This window comes from Carassius gibelio, chromosome A11 (assembly GCF_023724105.1).
Source record: "Carassius gibelio isolate Cgi1373 ecotype wild population from Czech Republic chromosome A11, carGib1.2-hapl.c, whole genome shotgun sequence".
Classification (NCBI taxonomy): Eukaryota; Metazoa; Chordata; class Actinopteri; order Cypriniformes; family Cyprinidae; genus Carassius; species Carassius gibelio.
Window position 1 is genome coordinate 13,944,594 of NC_068381.1, and position 26,865 is coordinate 13,971,458.

At 37.1% G+C, this 26,865-nt stretch overlaps 1 protein-coding gene across 3 annotated transcripts in view; it reads left to right on the forward strand.

Annotated features, from left to right (window-relative positions):
* Positions 1 to 883: 883 nt before the first annotated feature.
* LOC128022410 (scm-like with four MBT domains protein 1) overlaps positions 884 to 26,865 on the forward strand; it is a 45,814-nt gene continuing 19,832 nt past the window's right edge. The window contains exons 1-16 of one of the 3 annotated variants that reach the window (XM_052609963.1): positions 884 to 1,333; positions 4,335 to 4,370; positions 4,712 to 4,806; positions 6,225 to 6,468; positions 7,097 to 7,185; positions 8,205 to 8,457; positions 9,118 to 9,215; positions 10,158 to 10,259; positions 10,670 to 10,823; positions 12,068 to 12,150; positions 13,688 to 13,814; positions 14,043 to 14,156; positions 14,281 to 14,323; positions 14,406 to 14,476; positions 14,604 to 14,746; positions 15,054 to 15,163. In XM_052609963.1, coding sequence (XP_052465923.1) covers positions 4,346 to 4,370; positions 4,712 to 4,806; positions 6,225 to 6,468; positions 7,097 to 7,185; positions 8,205 to 8,457; positions 9,118 to 9,215; positions 10,158 to 10,259; positions 10,670 to 10,823; positions 12,068 to 12,150; positions 13,688 to 13,814; positions 14,043 to 14,156; positions 14,281 to 14,323; positions 14,406 to 14,476; positions 14,604 to 14,746; positions 15,054 to 15,163 — 1,751 coding nt within the window. In that variant the 5' untranslated portion in view covers positions 884 to 1,333; positions 4,335 to 4,345. Of the gene's footprint in view, positions 1,334 to 4,312; positions 4,371 to 4,711; positions 4,807 to 6,224; positions 6,469 to 7,096; positions 7,186 to 8,204; positions 8,458 to 9,117; positions 9,216 to 10,157; positions 10,260 to 10,669; positions 10,824 to 12,067; positions 12,151 to 13,687; positions 13,815 to 14,042; positions 14,157 to 14,280; positions 14,324 to 14,405; positions 14,477 to 14,603; positions 14,747 to 15,053; positions 15,164 to 26,865 lie in introns of all 3 variants that reach the window. The other 2 variants (XM_052609964.1, XM_052609965.1) reach the window with 2 other exon arrangements.

The following is a 26,865-nucleotide window of genomic DNA, read 5'->3' on the forward strand; positions in this document are numbered from 1 at the left end:
GTCTATTAATAGTATTAAAATGGCTAAAAATCAGGTACACAATGCATGTAAACATGTCAGTGGTCACATGTTTGATCAGTGGAAAGCCAGTTTTGAATAAAATACTGATTAATTCACGTCATAAAACTAGATTCAAAGGTAAAAACAAATGTGCATCTGTTATTTGATTATCACTTCCTTTTGCCACAGTTTCCTGACAGAAATAATAAAGTAGCCTATATGCTAATTTTTTTATTTTCTTTCTGGTCTTAATCTGTATAGTTCCCAGTATTTGAGACCAGGAGTAAAACACATACTTTAATTTTAATTAACTTTACTACTTTCATTAACTTTTCTTTTTTTAATGCAGTTTGTTTTGGGTCATTCATAATTTCAAAATAAATAAATGCACCCACTTCTGAAAAAAGATGCTTGAATAAGTAAAAGATAACTAGTTTACAAAAAAATGTGCATCCTGTTGCCAAAAGATTAGATAATAAGTGTGCAAACAAAAATTATTTAAAGGTTTTAAATAAAGTAAATTAGTAAAAAAAAAATAATAATAATAATACTTTTAGTTTCTGTTTCGTTTTCCAATAAGCCCTGTATGGGATATATTATTTTGTCTGTACTTTATAACAAATGTAAATATATAATTCTTATTTCAAACCTTGCTTTGAAATGTTGACTAGAATTTGTTTAAAACAAACTTTCTGAATAAATCACTTAATCTTCATTATGCTATAGATGAATTAATCGTATATAAACTGTACATTCCGTGTCTCCACATGGAAGGATCCAGAAAGATTAATCACACAGAGGAACTGGCTGCTCAGCGTGGCGCAGTTGCGATAGATTAAGCTCTGTTACATTCTAACACTTTACTAAGCAAAAAAGCAGAGAGGCAGGGCGGTAAACCTTCTTTACCACATTAAAGGTTCTGTTCATTCAGATAATTTATATAATACAGAATAACCGCTAACCTCCGCGCGGTGAAGACCTGAACCGATTATGACATTTGCAAGCAACCGTTTAATATTGCATCCCAGCGATTTTATTGTTCAGTCTATGCATATTTCAAATAAAACCTCTAATAATCCACAAAAGTGGAGCTTTTACGTTATTTCAGTGTTGTTTCGGTGGGACAACATAAAGATTGTGTTGAAATATGTAGCAAGTTCGCCTTTTTAATCGCTGAAAGCCAACAAATATCAATCCCGGGCTCGCGGATGAGAGGCTCGCGCGAGAGGCGGCGCATGCGCGCTCACACTTTGTGCCATATTGGAATGAGGTCGTGAACGACTAGGCGGAAAAAGACACGGCATCTAAAACCGACTTGAAAAACTCCTCACTGGTAAGAAACGAAATGCATTCCCAAATATTTATGTATTTTACCCTTTGCCCTATTCGACCTTGTCTTTAACGAGCGATTTCGCGTTGCCTGCATCTTTTTTCCCGTCTCCAAAAAAAGGTGACTTGTGTTCGCTCGTATGAGTGCCTGGCTCTATTGCTGAAGCTATGACGTTTCAGTAACTTGACTTGGTTTTAGGCGTTTTTAGCATGTGCACGAAATCAGCCGCACTCACATCAACAGATAAAGCCTCGCGAAACCGTGCCGGGAAATGTTTCCTGTCTAATAATGTTGAATTATGCAATGAGTCTTCCGAATTGAAAGTTGCATGGTCGGCGTGAATGTATTAAATGCTATTATCCACTTATATGTGGCTAACCGAACACACTGCGCTTGACCAGCGAACTAATATCATCATTTATTAGCTAATTTCCATAAATTGCACTCACTAAAACGAATCGGATTATATATCAGATATTAATATTATTACCGTCTAAATTGCGTTTATTTGAGCTTTGGTTCTACATAACACTGATGCGTTATCTCCTGTGGAAGTCGTGTTGTTTTGTGTTTTTGTTTTTAGTAATATCCGTGTTTAAAAGATCAAGTTTAATGGGAAGCTTTCTCAAGCACTTTCAGAAACTGATGACAGTTTCATTACATAACACGAGTTGTGTTGTGAGTCGCAATCACTCTTATTGTGAAGCTCTCACTTGGCTTCATGCTGCCCTGGAAATAAAAGAAAACATATTAGATGGTCTTCAGAAATAGAAAAGTGTATTTGACTTTAGAGCTGACAAGTTATCTGATCAAGAAAAATATAATTCTTATTTGAAAGTCCACTGGATAATGCATAATTCGCCAGATTGACTCTGGTTGGTGCACGTGATAACGGTCAATGCGTCATGTGTCTTCCTTGAGTCTTGTTTGGCTTTAAGTCATTTATACTCGCACCCGTTATTCGCTTGATCAATGGAGGGGAGTTGTCTTCAGGGTGAAGTGATGGAGCGGCAGAGTTTGGCAGGAATGTGCTGAGGGTTCATAGACACACCAGAATTAGCCTCTCCTCGTTCCCTCATGTGTGGCGTTGTAACATCATAGGTTTAATTGCATGCATGATCAGAACAGAGGAAGATGTTGTGTTTCATGTTGATTAATGATTGTTAAATAACAGAAGTGGTATCATCTGAATCAGATATGCATGCTTGATGTGTAACATCCAAGGATTTTTCCTCTACGTTTGACAAAACTATGCATTATTGCTGTTAATTTGCTTCTTATATTCAGTTTTATTCCTAAATGCTTCCCAGTTGAATTCAAAAAGTTTAAAATGCAATGATAAAGGAGTGGTTTGGGGATATAAATAATAATTTAGAGCGAGTAATAATTGGAATGAACACAACAAAGCTCTTTCGACTTTATTTTATACGGTTTAGGGACGTGTAGTAACATTTCTAAACTATTTTGTTACAGACAAAAGAAGAAAACATGATATCAAAACACAAAAACGCAGAGAGACAGAATCTGAAAATAATGTCCTCTCCTACATCATCTCCGTACCTTTCCCTTAAAAAAATCACCATGGTAACCATAGTTTCTGCCAAACTACCATAGTTACTACATTATCTGTAGTGCTCTTTTAGTCTTACTGCTGTAAAACTACAATAAATTAATAGTGTACTTCAAATAGTTAAAAGCTTTTAGAATCTGACCTTTTATTTTTTTCTTTTATACAAAAAAAAAAAAAATCTATACAACAATGCTATTTTATTTGCCTTTTAAAATTCCGATGTTTCCCATTTGTTTGCCATTTTGAATTAAAATGTTTGAAATGCAATGATACAATGAGGAAGGAATGGTTAGGGGATAGCATTAATGCATTTTAAAAGGAATTTGTAATTAGTAGAGTAAATGCATACACAAAATGAGCAGATTGATTGTAACTCTCTTGGGTATTGATACATATTTCCATATCTTGACAAATATGGGAATATTATTTCAAAGTTTAGGACGCATAGCACAAAAATGCAGAGTTTTAGAGTTAAAGAAATTGAAACAAAGTTTAACACTCTCCATAAACATAATCACTATGGCGACCTCCAAAATACCTTAGTTACTACATAATGTGTAGTTTTATTATGATGACCAAACAGGCTTATTGGGTAATTTCTTCCCATAATGCTTTAAAGTTCAGTTGATCGTCATACTGAGGGACAGCGACATGCTTTTTTAAACAGCCCTGGCTGCTCTTTTCAATCCCTTTTGGAGACCACCGTGACCCCAGTACATTGTGTCCGTAGCCCGGGCTGTGCTCCAGGGCTCTGGGGTGGTGCTGGGGTCGGGGGGGGGTGGACTGAAAGAGTTTATCCCAGCAGAGCAGGAGGGTCGTGGCCACCAACGGCTGTCAGGAAGAATGTCCGACTCTCTTTAATAGAGACGTCAACCTTCACAAAGACAGCTTGACAGCTCCGGGTGAATAGACTGAGTTAATGCAACTTCGTTAGCCGTTTTCTTTCTTTTTTGCATTTTTGAAAGTGACATTTCAGATTGCATGTTGAGTTTGAAACTGAACTTTCAAAGTTGTTTCTGGCTCTTTTAGTTGAGTATCTTATTGTTGGTGTCCCTCTCTTTATATATGCTGCATTATTACTTCACAGCCATTTCACTTCGCAAAGCTATATTGGGCATTGTGTTGCATTTTTGATTCTTAAAGGTGACATCTGAGTGACAGAAGTGCCTTTTATCTTTGAACATATGCACTAAGAATTCCTCCTCCTGTTTACTTAAATGAAGTAGCCTGTGTGAAATGTGTGCAAGTCTCCTCATGTTTCTGTCTTGTCACATGCTTTCTCTCTCACACATGCAAATAGTTTTACAGAAACACTTTTATATTAATGATACTTCTATTCTCATAATTTGTCTCTCTTTTTTCATTGTTTGTTTTCCTCTCACTTGATTTTTCCCTCCTTATTATTCATGTAGAAACTGTTTGATTGTCCTCCAGGGGCTTCAGACATGAGCCTTGAGGCGCTGGAGTCTGGTAAGCTATTTATTTTCTTTCATTCTGCTCTGTTGCTCAATAAATTGAAGAAAAATAAAACCATAGTCCATCCTTTGACTCTGTAAAGTTACAATATTGAGATCTGTATTGCACATATTTAAATTGCAGTGGCACAGTGTTTGTCTTTGACAGAGAAAGTTGGACATTTCTACACATTCCTGTACATTTGCGCATGCTCCTGCCTATTATAAATATATATATATATAAGCACTCACGTTCCCACTCTGTTGATATGGTTTGATGTGAAGGGATAAGGCTGTGTGTGGAGAGAGCTGAATGGACTCTGCAGTGTTTGAGCTATTGGTCATTCAATGTTTCAGATGCAGACTCTGGACAGGATGTGTCAGAGTTTAACTGGGATGACTACCTGGAGGAAACTGGGGCGCTTTCTGTTCCTCATCATGCGTTTAAACATGTGAGTAAATGAGGCCAGCCTGTGTTCTACACCGTTATAGTGAATATAGTGAAGAAATTATCATTTAACCAAGCTGAAAGCTTTTAATCAAATTTGATCACAAACAAACATGTTTTTTATTACACTTATGTTGGCAGTTAAAGTAGTCTGATTCATTTTAAATTTGTATGCATTTGGCAGAAACATTTATCCAAAGCGACTTGCATTGCATTCAAGTTTAACATTTTATATCAGAGCATGTAGTGCATTGCATTTCCTTAGGAATTAAACCCATGACCTTGCTGCAAGAGCTACGTGAGCTACCGAAATGATTCATAAACGAATGACTATTTTGAGCTGGTTATTTTAATGAATCACTCGAAAAAGAGTCAGGTTTGAATCTGCTTGTACTCAATTAACTGATTGAGACATTGTGTTCTGTCATGTCCAATGCAAAAACAGAAATGTTGAGTACACTAGAGCCCAGCACACAATAAAATTATCAGCAAATTCTGAAGTCAACACTTAGATTACTTGCTATGCATTAGTGATGTATTCCTATTCTTATGGGATCTGTAAGACCAGTAAGTGACCATTTAGATCTTAAAGAATTTATTATCTGGGTCAGAAATTAACCAGGACATGGGGCAAGAATACAACTGAAAACTGACTGCAGGGGCAATAAAGGTCCCGTAGTCCATTCCTCTGATTTGATGATTTTCATCATAGTCTATATACTACAATACTAAGGTTTAGTGAGGATTTAGTGCCTTCAGAGGTTACTGAATGACCTATGGCTGTCAGATTGTCGCTTCATGTATTTTATGTTGATAATATAGGTAACCATTTTTTTTTTTTTTACATTAAAAATGTACTTCAGTATTTTGCCATAGATGGATGTCATGCAATGTGCTTATATAGTTATAGGGAAAGAGAAGCCCTCATAAAGGGAAATAAATGGCCATTTAAAATCAGTTCCAGAGGGCAAATATTGTCCCTTAAAGTCTGTGTTAAGGCAATTCAAAGAAAATGTTTCTAAGCACATTGTAAATTATAAATAAAATCAAGTCTCGATGACACAACGGATCCACTGAGCATGGCCCCTCCCCTAACACTTCTAATAAAGAGGTGTGTTCGGCTTGAAGTGGCACTACACAGAACGAATGTTGTAGGACATCAAAGTACAGTGAGCAGATGGCTCCTTATGCTTTCGAAAGCCACGATCGGTGCATCCTGACAAAATAAACACAAACGTATAACAAAATGACTAAAACTTAAACTAAAAATTACATTGAAAAATGAAAATCTAAAAATGAATGCTAATTTAAAGTCATTAAGAGACCAAAATTACACTCTTCACCATTATCCATGAACATGCTGCCCTGTTGGCCATGTGTCTGTTCAGATCTTCTGCTCAGACTAGTGTTTTTGTTTTTTAGGTGGACCAAGGCCTAGAGACCGGGCTGACTCCTGGTATGAAGCTGGAGGTGTGTGTGCGTCCTGAATCAGAAACAGCGTACTGGGTGGCCACAATAATCACCACCTGTGGACAGCTGCTGTTGCTACGATATGAGGGTTACCAAGATGATCGACGAGCGGACTTTTGGTGCGACATCATGACTGCTGACTTGCATCCAATCGGATGGAGCAAGCAGCAGGGTCGACCAATGAGGCCTCCAGAGGGTGAGCAGAGAATTGTGGTGACTTAGCAGTTTCACTGTGCTGTCTAAATTATGATGAATAGACCCTAATTGTTTCATTCAGTCACTCACTCCAGAAAGTGTGGCTTTTTAGGTAAAGATGTTTTGAATTCAGATTCTCCTCTCATTTCTGAAAAGCTTTGTGCACATCATCCACACAGAGCCAAATTTGCATATTTCTTTACATTCTTCAAGTGCTGTATTGCTTGCCGTGTAGTGCTTATTCCTGTATGTGGTTGTTCACATTCGATTTGTGGGCATATTCAGGAAATGGGGGATGGGTGTTTGTGTTGGGGCTTTTATTTAGCTTGCAGCTTGCTGATGGGCACAATCTTTACTCCTCTAAAATTATTAAAAGACCCGTTTTAATACTTAAAGCTTCATTTGTTAATGAAGCAATGCAATGGAGTGCAGTAGGTGCAGGCTTGGGGGAGTACAGATGCTCGCTGGCATTTTGCTTCTGGCTGCCTTTGCCTTATTGACAGCTGTGCTTATGGCCCAAAATACCATGTCAACAGTGAAGCCATCATAAGCACAAAATGGCATAAATCTGTCAGCAGGATAGTCTGAAGATCTGCTGTATGGTTAAAATGCTCTGTATCTGTGGTCAGGTGTTCGTGAGAAGCATCAGGACTGGGAAGCGCTGCTGGAGAAAGCTCTGGCTGAATCCTGCAGTGTTCCTGCTAGTCTATTGGAAGGGGTAAGAGATATGCCTTACACGTAAAGGGAAAATGTATAGTGCGCTGGTCATTATTGCAAAATTAACTGATGCAATGATATGTAAAAATTAAAACTTAAGCTAGAGTTGCAAAATTGTAGGCAATTAGCTATTATAAATTGCATGGAAAAAAGGGAAAGTTGCATGAGAGAAAGATTAAGTGTACAGTTTAAAAGTCATAATACAACAGATGACCAATCAGAATCAAGTATTTAAACTCAGGTCAGATATTGTATTTACACAACTGTACAAAATGCTGAATTTATTTATTTATTGAAAGAAACTTTAACTGAGCAAAGACACATTTAACTGATGTGCCACGTGAAGGCATTTAAAATATTTTATTTCTAATAAATGCTGTTCTTAAAAAATGCTGTAAAAAAAAAAGGCAACAAAACTATTTTCAACATTGATAATAAGAAATAAATTTTCTTGAGAACTGAATCAGCGTATTAGAAAGATTTCTGAAGGATCGTGTGACTGCTGAACATGCAGCTTTGCATCGCAGAAATCCATTTAATTGTAAAATATATTACAAAATAAAACAGTTCATTTAAATTGAACAGTACAACATTACTATATCTTACTGTATTTTTGTAGTTTTATAAATGAGTATAAGATTTCAAAAACATTAAAAACATCATACTAACCCAAAGTGCTGTACAATTAAAAAAACTAAATATTAAGATGAGGAAATAAGATATTACAATAAACAAAACAAAAGACAATAAAATCGTGAGAAAAATTAATAATTGCAATTAATAAAAAAAAAAAAAAAATCAGTTAGAAAAGGCATGATCATTTACATTTTTCTAACTCAATATACTCTCAAACAGTATTTTAAAAAATATAAATTCAAAATTTAAATGAATGACGCACTGCTATAGCAGTGGTCTTTAAAATGATGTTTGGAGCACAACAATGAAATTTCCATAGTTATTGCTAAAATATTAAATATTGCATTATCCTTGTGCATGTATCTTTTGCTTGTATGTTTGTAGGCTCAGCGTGGCTGTAATCCTATTGATCTGTTAAGTCTGGGTCTAAACATTGAGCTAGTGGACCGTCAAGATACTGGGGTGGTCTGGTCTGCAGTTATTGAGGAGAACGTAGGGGGGCGCTTGCGACTCCGATATGCCGGCACAGATGGGCTTCCTGACACCCAATCCATCACATGGGTCTTCTACCTGGACCCCCTGCTTCATATGCCGGGCTGGGCACAGGAGCACAACTGCACCCTTAGACCACCAGCAGGTGCGGGTTTTTATCATATATATAAAAAAATCTCTATCAATATACATATCTTGAAATATCAGAAATCAAATTAAATGTCCTTAATAATGTTACTTAGTTGAATGGTATATAATTATTATTTTTTTTAAATAGAATGGACTACACAGTGGATGATTTTGTTACTAGCATGGCCAGTTTTCATGTTTATGTGCTCAACGCTGTACTACATCCAAGCACTAGCTAGCTTCTGAAGTATGTAAGTGGTCAGTGCAACTAAAACCATGGAAACAGAAGAAGAAACTGGAAATAAATGTGGATGGTTAAAGATGTAGTTGCTGCTGTGGCTAGATGATTCCTAACAGTAGATGAATAAACAGACCAACAGGATTCACAGTAGAGTCTTCCTGACCTATTAATGTGCAAATCAGCTTAAGTGTTCCATGCTGGAAGTGTAGTTCATGCACAAAAAGGTAGGCAGCCTGAATTGTCCTCATAAGCACTACTAAAGTACTTTTACCCTAGGAGATCTACATATTACAGTTTAGGTAATCAATAGTTGGGATTGGTGGATGGGGGAAGTGTTTACAGGGGTTTAGATCAGAGTCCACTAGCTTTTAGAAGATAAACATGTGATGTGGTCAGCAGAGAGGTAATCGTGTGTTTGTGTATGTTTGTTTGTAGCTCTGCTCCCCCTGCGCACTGAAGCTGAATGGGAGGAAGTTAAGAAGACCGTTTCCTCTCAGGTGCAGGACTCCAGCATCAACGAGGAGTTTTACAGGGTCAGTAAATACTGATTAACTACTACGTTTGGTAGAACTTGACTCTGACCTGGAGTTTGCTTATTTGAACCCTGTTGGTGTGATCCATAAACTGGAGAGTTTTGGAGAACCACTGTGACCTTTGTGCCCTTGAGCAAAGCACTTAATTGCAGGTTGAACCAATGTGATTGTCCCTGAAGTAAGTGTACTATATATAAGTCAGCTTGGATGGAGGGATCTTTTGGGAGCTGCTTATGCAGAATGTTTTTTATTCCACTGCACAACTTGTCCATTGTTTTTTATGTAAGCATCTTTGACTGTTCTTATGGAGCGTGTGCACATGAACACAGCATCAAGTTAAAAGAAAAACAAACCTTTTTCTCATTCCAATGCCCTATATCTTGTAAGTTTTGTGTGAAAGGCCCCTTAAGACAAAAGTGTAGTACATTATGCATACACTATGATGATATGATGCATGCTGTGTAATTGTATACACAATGTATGTCAATCTTTATGCAGTAAATAATATCCATAAAATCCATTTCCTGTGTTATTGGTAAAAATCGAAATAGTTTAAAGTTCCTATTAATTTTTATAGCATATTTTTAACTTTATAAAAAACTGAAAAAACACTAAATATATATTGATTAATCTTGCTTAATTTTAATTTAATTTGTTATAGTTAGCTTTTATATTTTTATGTATTTATTATTTTTATATATTGTTTTCTGTCAGTATGTGTTGTGGCTGGGTTCAACAATAACAATGATAATGTCTGTTTGTTATTTGAATAGGTTTAATAAAGTTAAAAAAAAAATCATGTTGGAGGTATACAATACATAATGTGTAGTATAGAATGTTACTGATATTTCATTCCAAATCAAGGTATGATTGCTATAATAATAGTTTGGATGAAAAGCTTTTCTTCTTTCTGACAGACTATACACTTGTTTCTGTATTCAGGACAGATCAACCATCAATCCACACTCCTTTACTGAAGGGATGAAGCTGGAAGCTGTGGACCCAGCAGCTCCTTTCACCATCAGTCCAGCCACTGTGGCAAAGGTGACGTAATGGACCCTACCTCCCCTGTGCTATTATCACCCCAAAATGTGTTCAACACACTAAACTGTTATAGTTTGGACCTGTTACCCTAATACTCTGCAACTACATAAAACGGGGTAATACACACATTCAGTGCTAATTTGGGGTTATAAAAAAGCTTTACCAGAAATGACTTCTACTTTTCAGTTAGTATTCAGTCAAACACAACCTTCGACCAAAAGAATTAGTCTCCTTGTTGTTACCACACATGAAGGTTAAACTTTCTCACTGAAGGATGGGTGTTTTCCATAAAGATGGGTGTATTCCAGATAACTGAGTGCAGGATGAGCAGGAAAACTAGTTGTAGATCTGTGCCCTTCTTCTTAGATCTGTAATCTTTATTCATTTACCTGTTTGTTTGTGTATGATAGGTGTTTAGTGAGCAGTTTTTTCTGGTGCAAATGGACGATATGAGAGACGAGGCACAGAAAGAGGGACGCTCTTTCCTGTGTCACAGAGACAGTCCAGGAGTCTTCCCTACACAGTGGAGTCTCAAGAATGGAGTCAACCTCAGCCCTCCTCCAGGTTTGTAGATTCAACTTGCTTTTAATCGTCATATACAGTAAGGAAAGTGAAATAATACAAATTACTATTAATTAACGTTACCATAATAAACATGGTAAATGCAACCAGGAGAAATCAGACGTCAGCTTCTTATTCTCTATCACAATTGTGTATTTATTTAGTAACATATTTTATCTGTTACGAGTCTCGTATCGAGAGTTTAGCTCCGCGTAACATATGTCATCAAAATATAATAATGATTTGTTCGGGAGCTTTTATAAGAATAGATTCTAAATGTGACGTATAGGCTACTGTGACTACAAATAAACAGAAACAGACTCGACTGAATGAGCAGGCTATTTTCATAAGCGTTAAAAATAAATAAATAAAATAGAAATAAATGTATTTCTGTGTGATTAATTTTGAGTCCTGATAAATTATTTAATTATGATCAATGTATCACTTATTTTATAGTAAAACTTCGATGCTTTTGAATTTGAATATTTAACAAAGCATGCAAACAAACGGCCGCTTTTATCATGTTCCTGTGTGATCGCGTATGTTCCAGTGATTTATTTCTTAGTTTTAGTTAGTATTTAGTTATTAGTTAGTATTAGTTTTCTGATAACTTCTCTTTGTTGGTAAAATGATGAGGTTACGTGACGTTGTTCCTGAGAGGCGTGTAAAGGGTGGGTTTTAGTGAAACTATTCTGGGGCCCCGCCCGGCCCGTTTTAAGCCCTGGCTCGCACTGGCCCCACAGTGGAAATGCGGCTCATGAAACATTGGTTTTGTAGTAATACGCACTCATGAGTGAACAGTGTTTTTACAGTAGGATGCTCCCTGTCCTGAAAAATGGCTTCATTCACTGGCAGTTATACTGCCCAGCAGAACAGTCATTAGACCTAATGGCTGGTGTGGGACGACTGGCCATGTCGTTATGGAACCTTCCCCTTTTTAACAGCTGGAAACAGACACTGAGGCTTCAGTCCGTAAATGCAGTTTATCATTTTATTTTGATCTGGTTTCCAGGTGTTTTTTTTGACACCAGTTTGTGTTGATATACTGTGGTTTATCAACTGGGAGGCCCTATTTGACCCCTTTGAAACTTTGTTGCTTTGAGCACTCACAAATCAAAGTGTTTATTGTCAGTTCTCCTTTACACCTCACATGCTGCTAATCGCTAATCAACATATTGATTAGTTCATCGTTTGAACAGGTGAATTTGTTGACCATTGTGTGGTTGTGTCGGTGTGTGTGTGTGTAGGGTTCCAAGGCCAGGACTTTGACTGGGCAGACTATCTGAAGCAGTGTGAAGCTGAAGCAGCCCCTCAGCAATGCTTTCCTCCAGTGAGTTTCTCTTTCTGCATATTTAAATATGGGGCAATGGTATGACATGAGTACATTAAATACATTATACATTACAAATACAATAAAAATGCTATTTTTAACTATTTAAATACACATCTTTCATGGTTAACAAGTTTGACATTTTTTTTAATTGTTCAAAGCTCATAATAATAGCACTAATAATAATCTCAAATTGAAGCATGACATTTTTGGGGGGGAAAAATTAATTTGATTTATTTGAAGAAATCTTTTAAAATATCATTAAAATATTTGACATTAAATTGTAAGACCTAATTCTTTTATTTATTTTTATGTTGACAACATATATGTATTTAAAATATATATTTTACATTTTGATAAAAAAGTTCACCCAATAATCAAAATTATGGAAAAATTTTGCACTTATGCAAAATTATTCATTTGCGTTCTGTTCTGACATTGCCTTTTGCGGGTATACCTGAAGTGCGCACACACTAAAAAGCCTGTCAGACAGCACCTGATTAATGGACTAAGTTATATTATGTGTTTGCTTGTGGTAATACTGTCAAAAAAATACAGTTGGTCATGTCTAAAGTGAAAGTAAACAGTTGCTACAGAAAAATTCAAAACATGCTGCCGATTGTCACTTTTCACCCAAAAATGTAAATATTGTCGTTATTTACTCACACTCATGCTGTCCAAAACCATTATTGATTTATTTCTTGTTCTGAACACAAATTAAGATATTTGGAAGAATGTGGGTAACCAAACAGTTGCTGGTCCCCACTGACTTTGATAGTAGTAAAGAAAAATACTATAGAAGTCACTGGGGACCAGCAACTGTTTGGTTACCCACATTCTTCAAAATACATCCACGACAGAAGAAAGAAACTCATTCAGGTTTAAAAGAACTTGAGAATGAGTAAATGATGAGAGAAATTTCAGTTTCGGGTGAACTCTTAATTTTATTAATAAAACAACAAAACACAAAGAGAAAAGTCACTCCCTGCTCTTGACTGAAGATAATTATAATATAACTATAATTTCTACAGTGAAGTATATTTAGTTTTATTTTTATTTTTATATTTATATTTATTAATTCAGTTTCTTGAATGCTGCTGCAAAATACACCTACTGTACCTGAAAAATAAAGCATATTTGTTTTTAATTTTAATAACAAAGATAAAATAATGACATATTTTTATTTTCACCCTCTTTGGCCTAAACATCTGCCATTCTTTTTAATTTTATTTATTACCTTGAAAGGCTTTGTTTTTAAAACAGGGAAATTAGTTTGGCTGTCTTGCTTAGACAACTTGCAAATTAATAAAACCAACAAAATGACAAAGAATCGTTATAAAATGTAGATTTCCTTGAAAAAAATTGTGATATATTTTTGCCTTATCTCCACCCCTAGTTTATCGCATATTTGTATTATATTGTATTACTTTCTTTAAAAAAGATTCAGATTTCTTGCAAGACTGCTACAAATCTCAGTTAATGCTGGCTTTCGCACTGATATGACTTTATAAAAGGTATTTTTTAAACTTCCTTGTAGGACCCTTTTGATCAGTGCATAAAAGAGTCCATGATGCTGGAGGCTGTCAACCCACTCTGCCCTGGAAACATTCACGTAGCAACTGTTATCAAGGTCAAAGGTCAACACATGTGGATACGTTTGGAAGGTGTGACATCAACTCTCTTTTTTTCTGCAGTATGGCAGCTGTGAATGAGCAAAAATAATTATGGAGTGTCTCCTTGGACTGGCTCCAGAGAAAAAAAAAGTCCCTGATTAAAAATAGCAGAACCACTAATGGACTAATATAAAAGTGGGATTAGCCCTTTATAGACATCACAGGTCAGTAGACATGAGGATTAGTCTCATATATCTCTCCCTCCCACTCTTTGTTCAGGTCTGAAGCAAGCCATCCCAGAAATCATAGTTCACACAGACTCTATGGATATTTTTCCAGTGAGCTGGTGTGAGACCAATGGCTATCCTCTTCATCACCCCTGCAAGCCCAGAGGTCAGTTTACAGCACAAACGTCTCAATGCCAAGGTGCTGTGCACACAAATTACCTTATAAATTGATATTTGATATTGGCTTGTTAAGAGAGTTAAAAAATGTGTATTTTATGTGTTCTTTGCAGTGGAGAAACAGAGAAAGGTTGCAGTTGTTCAGCCAGAGAAACAGTAAGAAAGACACAAAAGCGTTTGAATTGAGTTCAAGTATTTTTGATTGTGGAAAAACACTCATTTATCTCTTTCATCGCAGCTGGATACCATCCAAAGACTCCTCACCTGACACTACCAAACAACAGACTAACTGCAGTCAGGCTGAGATCGGTGAGTGCTAGATACATATCTGAACACTATGCACGTGCATGGTCTTCCTTCTCAGCCGTTTACACAGTCATAAAAGCTCAACGGCCTCCAACATTGTACTATTTTAATCTTGTTCATGTGCAACCAGCAGGCCATGCAAATGGGAAATACTGTTGCCCCAAGATCTATTTCAACCATCGCTGCTTCTCAGGGCCCTATCTCAATAAGGGCCGTATTGCAGAGCTGCCGCAGTGTGTGGGACCTGGGAACTGTGTCCTGGTGCTGAAGGAGGTTAGCCCTAAAAGATACTATTCAAATACTTTTCAAATTTCAAATCGTTTTTACTGTATATGTGATCAGTTAAATTCAGAATAAATAAATCTCATTCTGCCATATGGACATTACTTTGACCATGTCACATCTGATAACGGATGTATCATAAAATGTGCTATACAAATCAATGTGAGTTGATCAGCTTTTCTCTGCATTTTGTAATCGCTTTGAACACGGCTCAAAATCTGGAGTTGAACTATTCTAGTGTTTTGTTAAGACTTATGAATACCTTAGATGCTGACCTATTGAGCTGTGGCCTGTACAGGTGCTGACGCTGCTGATAAATTCTGCCTATAAGCCCAGTCGAGTGCTGAGAGAGCTGCAGTTGGACCAGGAGGACCGCTGGCAGGGTCACGGAGAGACACTTAAAGCCAAGTGAGTATATGGTGCCCCAAACACTTATTTTTTGCAAAAGGGGAAAAAATAAAAAACACTTTTACAGAAGTACCTGTGAAAGGCTGATCAAACAGGTTGTTGAAACAAGTTTGTTGATAGACTATTAAAGTTATGCATATGTTTTCTATTAATGTCTATAATAATTAGGGCCCGAGCACCGAGGTGCGAGGACCCTCTTGTATCTGCTTTGTTTTTTATTAGGGCCCGAGCACCGATGGTGTGAGGACCCTCTTGGAATTGCTCCGTTTATTATTAGGGCCCGAGCACCGATGGTGTGAGGACCCTCTTGGAATTGCTCCGTTTATTATTATTATTATTATTATTATTATTATTAGGGCTCAAGCCCAAAGGGCGAGAGGCCTATTGTTTTCCTTAGGATTATTTTTTATTATTATTATTATTATTATTATTATTATTATTATTTTTTTCCAACGTCTCGGGGGCTTTTGGGGCCCTTAACGTGCTTAAAAAGTCTTGAAAATTGGCACACAGATTGGAACCTGCGGCCATTAGGGCCGGGCAGAGACTGATACACGGGCGTGGCACAGGGGCTCTACAGCGCCCCCTGGAATATGGAGGGCCATATATCATACATTCTTGCTCGTAGACGTATGAAACTCGGTACACATATAAATCTCATCAATCCAAACAACTTTTGTATTGCATATCATAGGCTCCGCCCAACAGGAAGTTGGCTATTTAGGGTTTAGTATTCAAATTTTTCGTCAAAGTTGTGGGGGCTTTTGGGGTCCTTAACATACTCAAAAACTCTTGAAAATTTGCGCACACTTTGGAGTCTGTGGCCTTTAGGAGCCTGCAGAGGCTGGGACCCAGGCGTGGCACAGGGGCTCTACGGCGCCCCCTGGAACACAGTCAGAAATGTTGATGTATAGCTCACACATACTTGCACATATTCATATGAAACTCAGTACACATATAGATCTCATCGTGCCGAACAACTTTCGTATTGCATGTCATAGGCTCCGCCCATCAGGAAGTCAGCTATTTAGAGTTATGTAAAAAGCGCATGCTCTGGAATTTGAAATACTTGTCATAGGTTTTTTTCTCGATTGCCGCCAAACTCGGTCAACGTGATCTCAAGACACTGGGGATGAAAAATTGCCAGGGGATTTTTGATATCTCGAACGGTTTGCTCGTGGCGAGGCGTTGAAATTATGGCGAGAAATGAGAAACAGGAAGTGTCTAATACCGTCCACATACATTTCCTGATTTTAATCAAACTTCATCAGATTATTCGTTGTATGATGTCGATCGCATATATGTGACTATTAGGAGTCAAAGTTATAGCGCCACCAACTGGCAGAAGGAAGTGTGTCATTTTCAAAATGATTTGAATTCAGCATCTTATTATTACTCGATTTGCTTCAAACTTCATCAGAATAATGTTAAAACACAGCCGATATAAATCTGCAAGGGGGATATTGATATCTAAAAAATTGTTGGCGTGGCAACATGTCAAACTGGAATACTTCTCAGGTGATTTTGAGGCAAATGACATACTTAGAATTTCACAAAACTCTGAACACACATCAGTATTTCTGATAGGAACTTAAATTGTGAATGGATTTTGGATAGCTTGAATGGTTTTGCCGTGGTGATTTTTTAAATGACCTTACAAAGGGAATCATTATTGTATTTTTAAATTGCAGCTTCCAAACACGTCAAATAATTTTTTCATACAGATGAAAAAGTCATTCTGAGGAAATATGCATAGTTTCACGACTTTACAACACTGCATGGATAACAGAAAATTAAAAAACTGTCAGACATCTCATCTCACTCTGTCCCTCTGTTTGAGTATATGTGCTTCAGACTTCCATTGTCTGAGAGAAATAGCGCCCCTACAGGTTCAATTCCCGGACTTTTACTTTCACTTTTAAATCGGTTAAAAATACAAACAAATACTTAGATTTAATTCACACTGACAAGCTAAACCAACATATCTGATTATTACCGGTTCAGGGCTCATGGATAAATTATTTCTGGCCAGAGATACGTGAGAAATAGGAGAGATGAATCACCGCTGTGATCACGAGCGTCTGGAGTAAAGAGCTCAGAGAAAACGAATTTATTCCTGTTTTAAAGCTTTTAAAAATAAATTATTACAGCGATATCACACAATCAACCAATTAGAACACACCAAGAGCTAAATTCAGATGTTTTTGAAATCACCGCCTCCGATCAGCGCGTACAGTGTCGAGCTCAAAACAAACGAATTTATTCTTGTTTAAGAGCTTTTTTAAATAAAATATTACCACAAATGCACACAATAAACCCATTGTAACACATCAAGAGCTAAATGCAGGTGTTTGTGACCCGTTTAAGTGCGCAAGACTATTTGACACCGCGACTGGCAGAATAACATATATCTCTCGAGCTGCAGGATTCTGCCTTTCGTCGTAAGAACGAACACATCACGGACAAGATTATTTCAAAACACATAACAGCTTGGCGACTATAAACGAAAACAGCCACGTGAACATAAACTGTTGAGAAATATATCTGAAGTGGATCTACTGGATTTTAATATTAAGTGACCGCATATACCAGCTGCTTCTGTCTTCAATTTTAATCTATATAAAAAATGAAATTCATTCATCTTGGCTGCTTTTTTAATGTGTGTACGTATTTATTTATTTATTTATTATTTTGCTCTAACAAGAATTAATCTATATTTAATTAAATCAATTACATTTTATTTTACATTTTATTTGTCCATATCTGCATCTAAACGCCTAAAAACCTAAAACATGCTCTATTATACTATTGTTAGCAATTTCTTTATCGTCCAATTTATCTGGTGTACACACTTTTATTTTCATAATAAACTTGTTTGTTAGATTATACACAGTTACAGTGGTCTATAATAAATATTAACAGGTTTTATTCAAGCTGTTTAGAATGATTGCAGTAGGCTAATTTTTTTTAATGTAAATCCAAAAAAAAAAAAAAAAAAAAAAACATTGGAAAACAATGACTGTTGTACTTTTTTATACATTTTGTATAATTTCATAGTTTATGCATTATAGTTATAAAACAAATAAATGTAGCCACTCACATAGAAATCTTAGGCCTTATCCTTTTCTGACAGTTTTAGGGATTTTTAAAAATATTAAAAAACCTTATTTGTGCTGCAAATAATAATTTCAAACTCAAAAAGTAAATAGTCAGTTCATGCTTTATAAAGCCTTGTCCCAATATTAATAGTCAGTAGTAAGCAGTTTATAAATACAGCTATAAATAGCTTGTTTTTGGTTTATAAGCACATTTATTAAAAAGGAGAGTAAAGGATCAGTTATCTTCCTATGAAAAATAAAAGATAAAAATAAACAAACAACAACACAGATTGATACAGAACAGAAAAATAAATTTTATTGTGGATTTATGATAAAATCAGCCTGTAAATGAATTCATACTCCTCCTCATACTACTCCATACTCCTTTTTCAACATGATGCCAATATACTGAGATGTTAAATTGTGAATGGGTTTAGGATAGCTTAAATGGTGTTGCCATAGAGATTTATTAATGTAACATAAAAAAATACAATAGTTATTTTACTATATCTTTAAAATTTTTCATTCTAACTCTTCATAATTTTTTATATAAGTAGAAGTCCTCATTTGAAGGAAGCACAGTAAGTTTCATAGCTTTTTCATTTTCAAGAGCCAGCCTAAAATTAAAACTATCATAACTTATAAATCAAGCTTGCAATTCTTAGTACCTATAATGGCCACCAGATGGAGCTATAGGATTACTTTTAAATAATTATTGTAGAAACGAGTATGATTTAAATAATTTATAGAAATCTTTCAAATAAAATAATATGTATTTTAGGAATTTTACTGATAAAATGACCCTCACTTAATTAGAATAACAAGCTGAAGTATTGTGAACTGTATATTAAGAATAATTCTTTATAGGCTTTATGGACAGATACGTTTTGAGTGACTCTTGAAGGTTCAGCACCACATCCTCTTTTACCACTGTTTAAAGAATTAATCTTACAGAACAGGTGTGAATGAATTTTGGATAGCTTGAATGGTTTTGTTGTGGTGATTTTTTTAAATAATAGTAAAAAAGGAACCAGTAAATGTCTTTTTATTTTTTTTTAAAGTGCAGCTTCTAAACACTTTAAAAAAATGTACACATAAAAGACAAGTCATTCTGAGGCATATTTCCTCAGAATGACTGGTCTCATGACAATAGTTTCATGACTATACAACACTATATGGATGATAGAAAATAAAAAAACTATCATACATCTGATGTCACTCTGTCCCTCTGTCACTGTGGTTAATGTGTGTGTGTGTGTGTGTGTGTGTTAAGTGAATTAGGTGTGAAACTATCAGGGAGCATTTAGTCTCCAGCGCCAACATTTTACAGAACTGCCACTTTCCTGGAGTCTCCAGAATTACTCGGTGTCCGGCTCTGAGAGACTTAAGATCCCAAAAAATGATTTAATTAGAATACCATGAAGTATTGTGAAATACTATATATTAAGGCTTTATATATAGGCTTTATGAACAGATTAGAGTGACTCGTGAAGGACCAGCACCACCTCCTCTTGTTGGATGGTTTGAGGAATATATCTTCCAGAATCTGGGATTAAGATTTAAGAGCTCATTTTTATTCCACCTCCTTTCCTGAAAGTCTGTCTTGCAGAATTGACAAAAAATTAATCTTCACATTATTTCCTAATTATTTTGCAATTCTTTTTGTCAGTTCTTCTTGACCTGTTTTTCTCTTCCAGCTTTCCTGGACTATTGTATAGCACTCATAAATGATTAAATAAAAAACAATGGTAGTTATTAAGATTGATATGGTTTGGAATTGGTAAAAAATGCTTGGAAAAAAATCACAATAAAACAATGTTTTAATGTTTAAGTTTGGAATATTAACTGACATGAATGAATGCTATATAAATATTGTTCATGTTAACATAATGTTTATGAATGGAATCTTATTGTAAAGTGTTACTAAAGTTATATATATATATATATATTGTTCTGTGAATGTGATTTTAAAGTCTAGATGATTCGGATTAACCCTTTAACTGCCATATCCTTTAAAACCTCACTGCCAGAGGGATATTGTGAATGCATGTGCCCGCTGGGCACAGTTTACCTGATGCCACCGGGGTGGCGATGGCACTGGTGGCTTGAGCCCGCCATCGCTGCTTGCAGCTATATTTATTATTATTATTCTTCTTCTCCAAAATGAATCGCATTTTTGAGGGCCTAAACATGCTCGAAAAGTCATGAAACTTTGCACACACCTCAGAACTGGCGAAAATTTACGTCTGATATGGGTTTCAGAAGTGGGTGTGGCAAAATGGCTCAACAGCGCCACCTATACACGTTCAACGGTGTGCGCCTCGAGCTACGTTTCATGTACATGTATGAAAATCGGTATACACATGTAACTCTCCAATACCTACAAAAAAGTCTCTTGGAGCAAAATCCGAAACCCAACAGGAAGTCGGTTATTACTAATATTATGAGCAAATTTTGTGTCATTTTTGTCATTTCCATGCGTTGTATTTTAACGAACTCCTCCTAGAGATTCATTCAGATCAACACCAAATTTGGTATGCCTAATCTGAAGGCCTTTGTGATGTTAAATTGCGAAGCTTTTGAGTTTTCGTTAATGGGCGTGTCCGTGGTGGCCTGGCGAATTTCGATGATTCGCCATGAAACAGGAAGTTGCTATAACTCAGACATACAATGACCAATCTGCCCCAAACTTCACATGTTTGATGAGACTCCTGACCTGAACAGATTGACATGCCCATATTCAGTTATAGTCATAGCGCCACCTATTGGCAACAGGAAGTGACATATTTTACACTGCGATGAACTACTCCTAGAAATTTTATGACATCAATGTATTTTTTGTGGTCAGTCTAATCTAAAGGCCTGTGCGATGTTAAGTTGTGAAGATCTTGAGTTTTCGTTAAAAGGCGTGTCCATGGCGCTGTCACGAAGTTCGATGTCTCGCCATGGGAATAAAAGATGTTATAACTCAGGCATAAAATGTCCGATCTTCCCCAAACTTCACATGTGTGATAAGAGTCCTGGCCTGAACACATCTGAAGGCCAAAATTCCATCAGTTGTGGCAAAATGGCTCGATAGCGCCACCTATACACTTTCAACAGAGTGCGCCTCGAGCTATGTTTCACGTACATGTACAAAAATCGGTATACACATGTAACACACCAATACCTACAAAAAAGTCTCTTGGTACGAAATCCGAATCTCAACAGGAAGTCGGTTATTTAGAATTTTCTCTGCAAAACTGGCGTTGTTTTTGCCATTTTCAGGGGTTGTACTTTAACAAACTCATCCTAGAGATTTATTCAGATCAACACCAAACCTGGTCAGTGTAATCTTAAGCCCTTTGCGATGTTAAATTGCGAAGATCTTTAGATTTCGTTAAAGGGCGTGTCCATGGTGGCCTGACAAATTTCGATGTTTCGCCATGAAAAAGGAAGTTGCTGTAACTCAGACATACAATGTCCAATCTGCCCCAAACTTCACATGTTAGATAAAACTTCTGCCCTTAACAGTTTTACATGCCCACATTCAGTTATAGTCATAGCGCCACCTATTGGCAACAGGAAGTGACATGTTTTACGCTGCGACAAACTACTCCTATTATTTTTTTGAGATTAACATATATTTTGTGGTCAGTCTAATCTAAATGCCTGTGCAATGTTAACTTTTGGAGATCTTGAGTTTTTGTTAAAGGGCGTTTCCATGGCGCCATGACAAAATTTGATGTCTTGCCACAGCAAGAGAAGTTGTTGTAACTCAAGTATAAAATGTTCAGTCTTCCCCAAACTTCACGTTTGATAAGAGTCCTGGCCTGAACACATCTGAAGGCCAATATTCCATTATAATGATAGCGCCACCTGCTGGCAACGATAAGATTGGCACATATATGGGATATACTTTGATATATTCCACTTATATTTAGGACATTAAATGCATATTTCTCAACGTTCACCTTTTTACTAAAGCCACACGATGGCGGTGAGCCCGGGTGCGAGGGCCCGTTCATCGCTGCTTGCAGCTTTAATTATTATTATTATTATTATTATTCTTCTTCTCTAAGATGAATCGCATTTTTGAGGGCCTAAACATGCTCGAAAAGTCATGAAACTTTGCACACACCTCAGAACTGGCGAAAATTTACGTCTGATATGGGTTTCAGAAGTGGGTGTGGCAAAATGGCTCAACAGCGCCACCTATACACATTCAACGGTGTGCGCCTCGAGCTACGTTTCATGTACATGTATGAAAATCGGTATACACATGTAACTCTCCAATACCTACAAAAAAGTCTCTTGGAGCAAAATCCGAAACCCAACAGGAAGTCGGTTATTTCTAATATTATGAGCAAATTTTGTGTCATTTTTGTCATTTCCATGCGTTGTATTTTAACGAACTCCTCCTAGAGATTAATTCAGATCAACACCAAATTTGGTATGCCTAATCTAAAGGCCTTTGCGATGTTAAATTGCGAAGCTTTTGAGTTTTCGTTAAAGGGCCTGTGTGTGGCGGCCTGGCGAATTTCGATGATTCGCCATGAAACAGGAAGTTGCTATAACTCAGACATACAATGACCAATCTGCCCCAAACTTCACATGTTTGATGAGACTCCTGTCCTGAACAGTTTGACATGACCATATTCAGTTATAGTCATAGCGCCACCTATTGGCAACAGGAAGTGACATATTTTACGCTGCGACAAACTACTCCTAGAAATTTTTGACATCAATGTCTTTTTTGTCGTCAGTCTAATCTAAAGGCCTGTACGATGTTAAATTGAGAAGATCTTGAGTTTTCGTTAAAGGGCGTGTCCATGGCGCCATGTCAAAGTTCGATGTCTCGCCATGGGAGTAGAAGTTGCTGTAACTCAGTCATAAAATATCAGATCTTGCCCAAACTTCAAATGTTTGATAAGAGTACTGACCTGAACACATCTGGAGGCTAATATTCCATTGGGTGTGGCAAAATGGCTCGATAGCGCCACCTATACATTTTCAATGGAGTGCGCCTCGAGCTACATGTCATATACATGTACGAAAATCGGTAAACATATGTAACACACCAATAGCTACAAAAAAGTCTCTTGGTACGAAATCCGAATCCCAACAGGAAGTCGGTTATTTTTAATTTTCCCTGCAAAATTGGTGTTGTTTTTGTCATTTTCAGGGGTTGTATTTTAACGAACTCCTCCTAGAGATTTATTCAGATCAACACCAAACTTGGTCAGTGTAATCTAAAGCCCTTTGCCATTTTAAATTGCGAAGGAATTGAGGTTTTGTTAAAGGGCGTGTCCATGGCGGCCTGACAAATTTCGATGATTCGCCGTGAAAAATGATGGTGCTATAACTCACACATACAATGTCCAATCCGCCCCAAACTTCACATTTTTGTTAAGACTCTTCACCTGAACAGATCTACATGCCAATATTCAGTTATAGTCATAGCGCCACCTATTGGCAACTGGAAGTGACATATTTTACACTGTGACAAACTACTCCTAGAAATTTTATGACATCAATGTCTTTTTTGTGGTCAGTCTAATCTAAAGACCTGTGTGATGTTTAGTTGTGAAGATCTTGAATTTTTGTTAAAAGGCATGTCCATGTCGCCATGACGAAGTTCGATGTCTCGCCATGGGAATAAAAGATGTTATAACTCAGGCATAAAATGTCCGATCTTGCCCAAACTTCACATGTGTGATAAGGGTCCTGGCTTGAACACATCTGAAGGCCAATATTCCATTATAACGATAGCGCCACCTGCTGGCAACAGGAAGATTGGCACACATATGGAATAAACTTTGATATATTGCACTTATATTTATGAGTTTAAATGCATATTTCTCAACGTTCACCTTTTTACTGAAGCCACACGATGGCGGTGAGCCCGGGTGCGAGGGCCCGTTCATCGCTGCTTGCAGCTTTAATTAGGGCCCGAGCACCGATGGTGTGAGGACCCTCTTGGAATTGCTCCGTTTATTATTATTATTATTATTATTAGGGCCCGAGCACCGATGGTGTGAGGACCCTCTTGGAATTGCTCCGTTTATTATTATTATTATTATTATTATTATTATTATTATTATTATTATTATTATTCTTCTTCTCCAAAATGAATCGCATTTTTGAGGGCCTAAACATGCTCAAAAAGTCATGAAACTTTGCGCACACCTCAGAACTGGCGAAAATTTACGTCTGATATGGGTTTCAGAAGTGGGTGTGGCAAAATGGCTCAACAGCGCCACCTATACACGTTCAACGGTGTGCGCCTCGAGCTACGTTTCATGTACGTGTATGAAACTCGGTATACACATGTAACTCTCCAATACCTACAAAAAAGTCTCTTGGAGCAAAATCCGAAACCCAACAGGAAGTCGGTTATTACTAATATTATGAGCAAATTTTGTGTCATTTTTGTCATTTCCATGCGTTGTATTTTAACGAACTCCTCCTAGAGATTCATTCAGATCAACACCAAATTTGGTATGCCTAATCTAAAGGCCTTTGCGATGTTAAATTGCGAAGCTTTTGAGTTTTCGTTAATGGGCGTGTCCGTGGCGGCCTGGCGAATTTCGATGATTCGCCATGAAACAGGAAGTTGCTATAACTCAGACATACAATGACCAATCTGCCCCAAACTTCACATGTTTGATGAGTCTCCTGACCTGAACAGATTGACATGCCCATATTCAGTTATAGTCATAGCGCCACCTATTGGCAACAGGAAGTGACATATTTTACACTGCGATGAACTACTCCTAGAAATTTTATGACATCAATGTATTTTTTGTGGTCAGTCTAATCTAAAGGCCTGTGCGATGTTAAGTTTTGAAGATCTTGAGTTTTCGTTAAAAGGCGTGTCCATGGCGCCGTCACGAAGTTCGATGTCTCGCCATGGGAATAAAAGATGTTATAACTCAGGCATAAAATGTCCGATCTTCCCCAAACTTCACATGTGTGATAAGAGTCCTGGCCTGAACACATCTGAAGGCCAAAATTCCATCAGGTGTGGCAAAATGGCTCGATAGCGCCACCTATACACTTTCAACAGAGTGCGCCTCGAGCTATGTTTTACGTACATGTACAAACATCGGTATACACATGTAACACACCAATACCTACAAAAAAGTCTCTTGGTACGAAATCCGAATCCCAACAGGAAGTCGGTTTTTTAGAATTTTCTCTGCAAAATTGGCGTTGTTTTTGCCATTTTCAGGGGTTGTACTTTAACGAACTCCTCCTAGAGATTTATTCAGATCAACACCAAACCTGGTCAGTGTAATCTTAAGCCCTTTGCGATGTTAAATTGCGAAGATCTTTAGATTTCTTTAAAGGGCGTGTCCATGGTGGCCTGACAAATTTCGATGTTTCGCCATGAAAAAGGAAGTTGCTGTAACTCAGACATACAATGTCCAATCTGCCCCAAACTTCACATGTTAGATAAGACTTCTGCCCTTAACAGATCTACATGCCCACATTCAGTTATAGTCATAGCGCCACCTATTGGCAACAGGAAGTGACATGTTTTACGCTGCGACAAACTACTCCTATAATTTTTTTAAGATTAACATATATTTTGTGGTCAGTCTAATCTAAAGGCCTGTGCAATGTTAACTTTTGGAGATCTTGAGTTTTTGTTAAAGGGCGTTTCCATGGCGCCATGACAAAATTTGATGTCTTGCCACAGCAAGAGAAGTTGTTGTAACTCAAGCATAAAATGTTCAATCTTCCCCAAACTTCAAATGTTTGATAAGAGTCCTGGCCTGAACACATCTGAAGGCCAATATTCCATTATAATGATAGCGCCACCTGCTGGCAACGGTAAGATTGGCACATATATGGGATATACTATGATATATTCCACTTATATTTAGGACATTAAATGCATATTTCTCAACGTTCACCTTTTTACTAAAGCAACACGATGGCGGTGAGCCCGGGTGCGAGGGCCCGTTCATCGCTGCTTGCAGCTTTAATTATTATTATTATTAGGGCCCGAGCACCGATGGTGTGAGGACCCTATTGGAATTGCTCCGTTTATTATTATTATTATTCCGCTTCTCCAAAATGAATCGCATTTTTGAGGGCCTAAACATGCTCAAAAAGTCACCAAATTTTGCACACGCCTCCGAACTGGCGAAAATTTACGCCTGATATGGGTTTCAGAAGTGGGCGTGGTAAAATGGCTCGACAGCGCCACCTATGCACGTTCAGCGGTGTGCGCCTCGAGCTACATTTCACGTACATGTATGAAAATCGGTACACACATATAACACATCAATACCTACAAAAAAGACTCTTGGAGCAAAATTCTAAACCCAACAGGAAGTCGGTTATTTTTAATATTATTAGCAAATTTTGTGTCATTTTTGCCATTTCCATGCATTGTATTTTAACGAACTCCTCCTAGAGATTTCTTCAAATCAACTCCAAATTTGGTATGCCTAATCTAAAGGCCTTTGCGATGTTAAATTGCGAAGATTTTGAGTTTTCGTTGAAGGGCGTGTCCGTGGCGGCCTGGCGAATTTCGATGACTCGCCATGAAAAATGAAGTTGCTATAACTCAGACATACAATGTCCAATCCGCCTCAAACTTCACATGTTTGA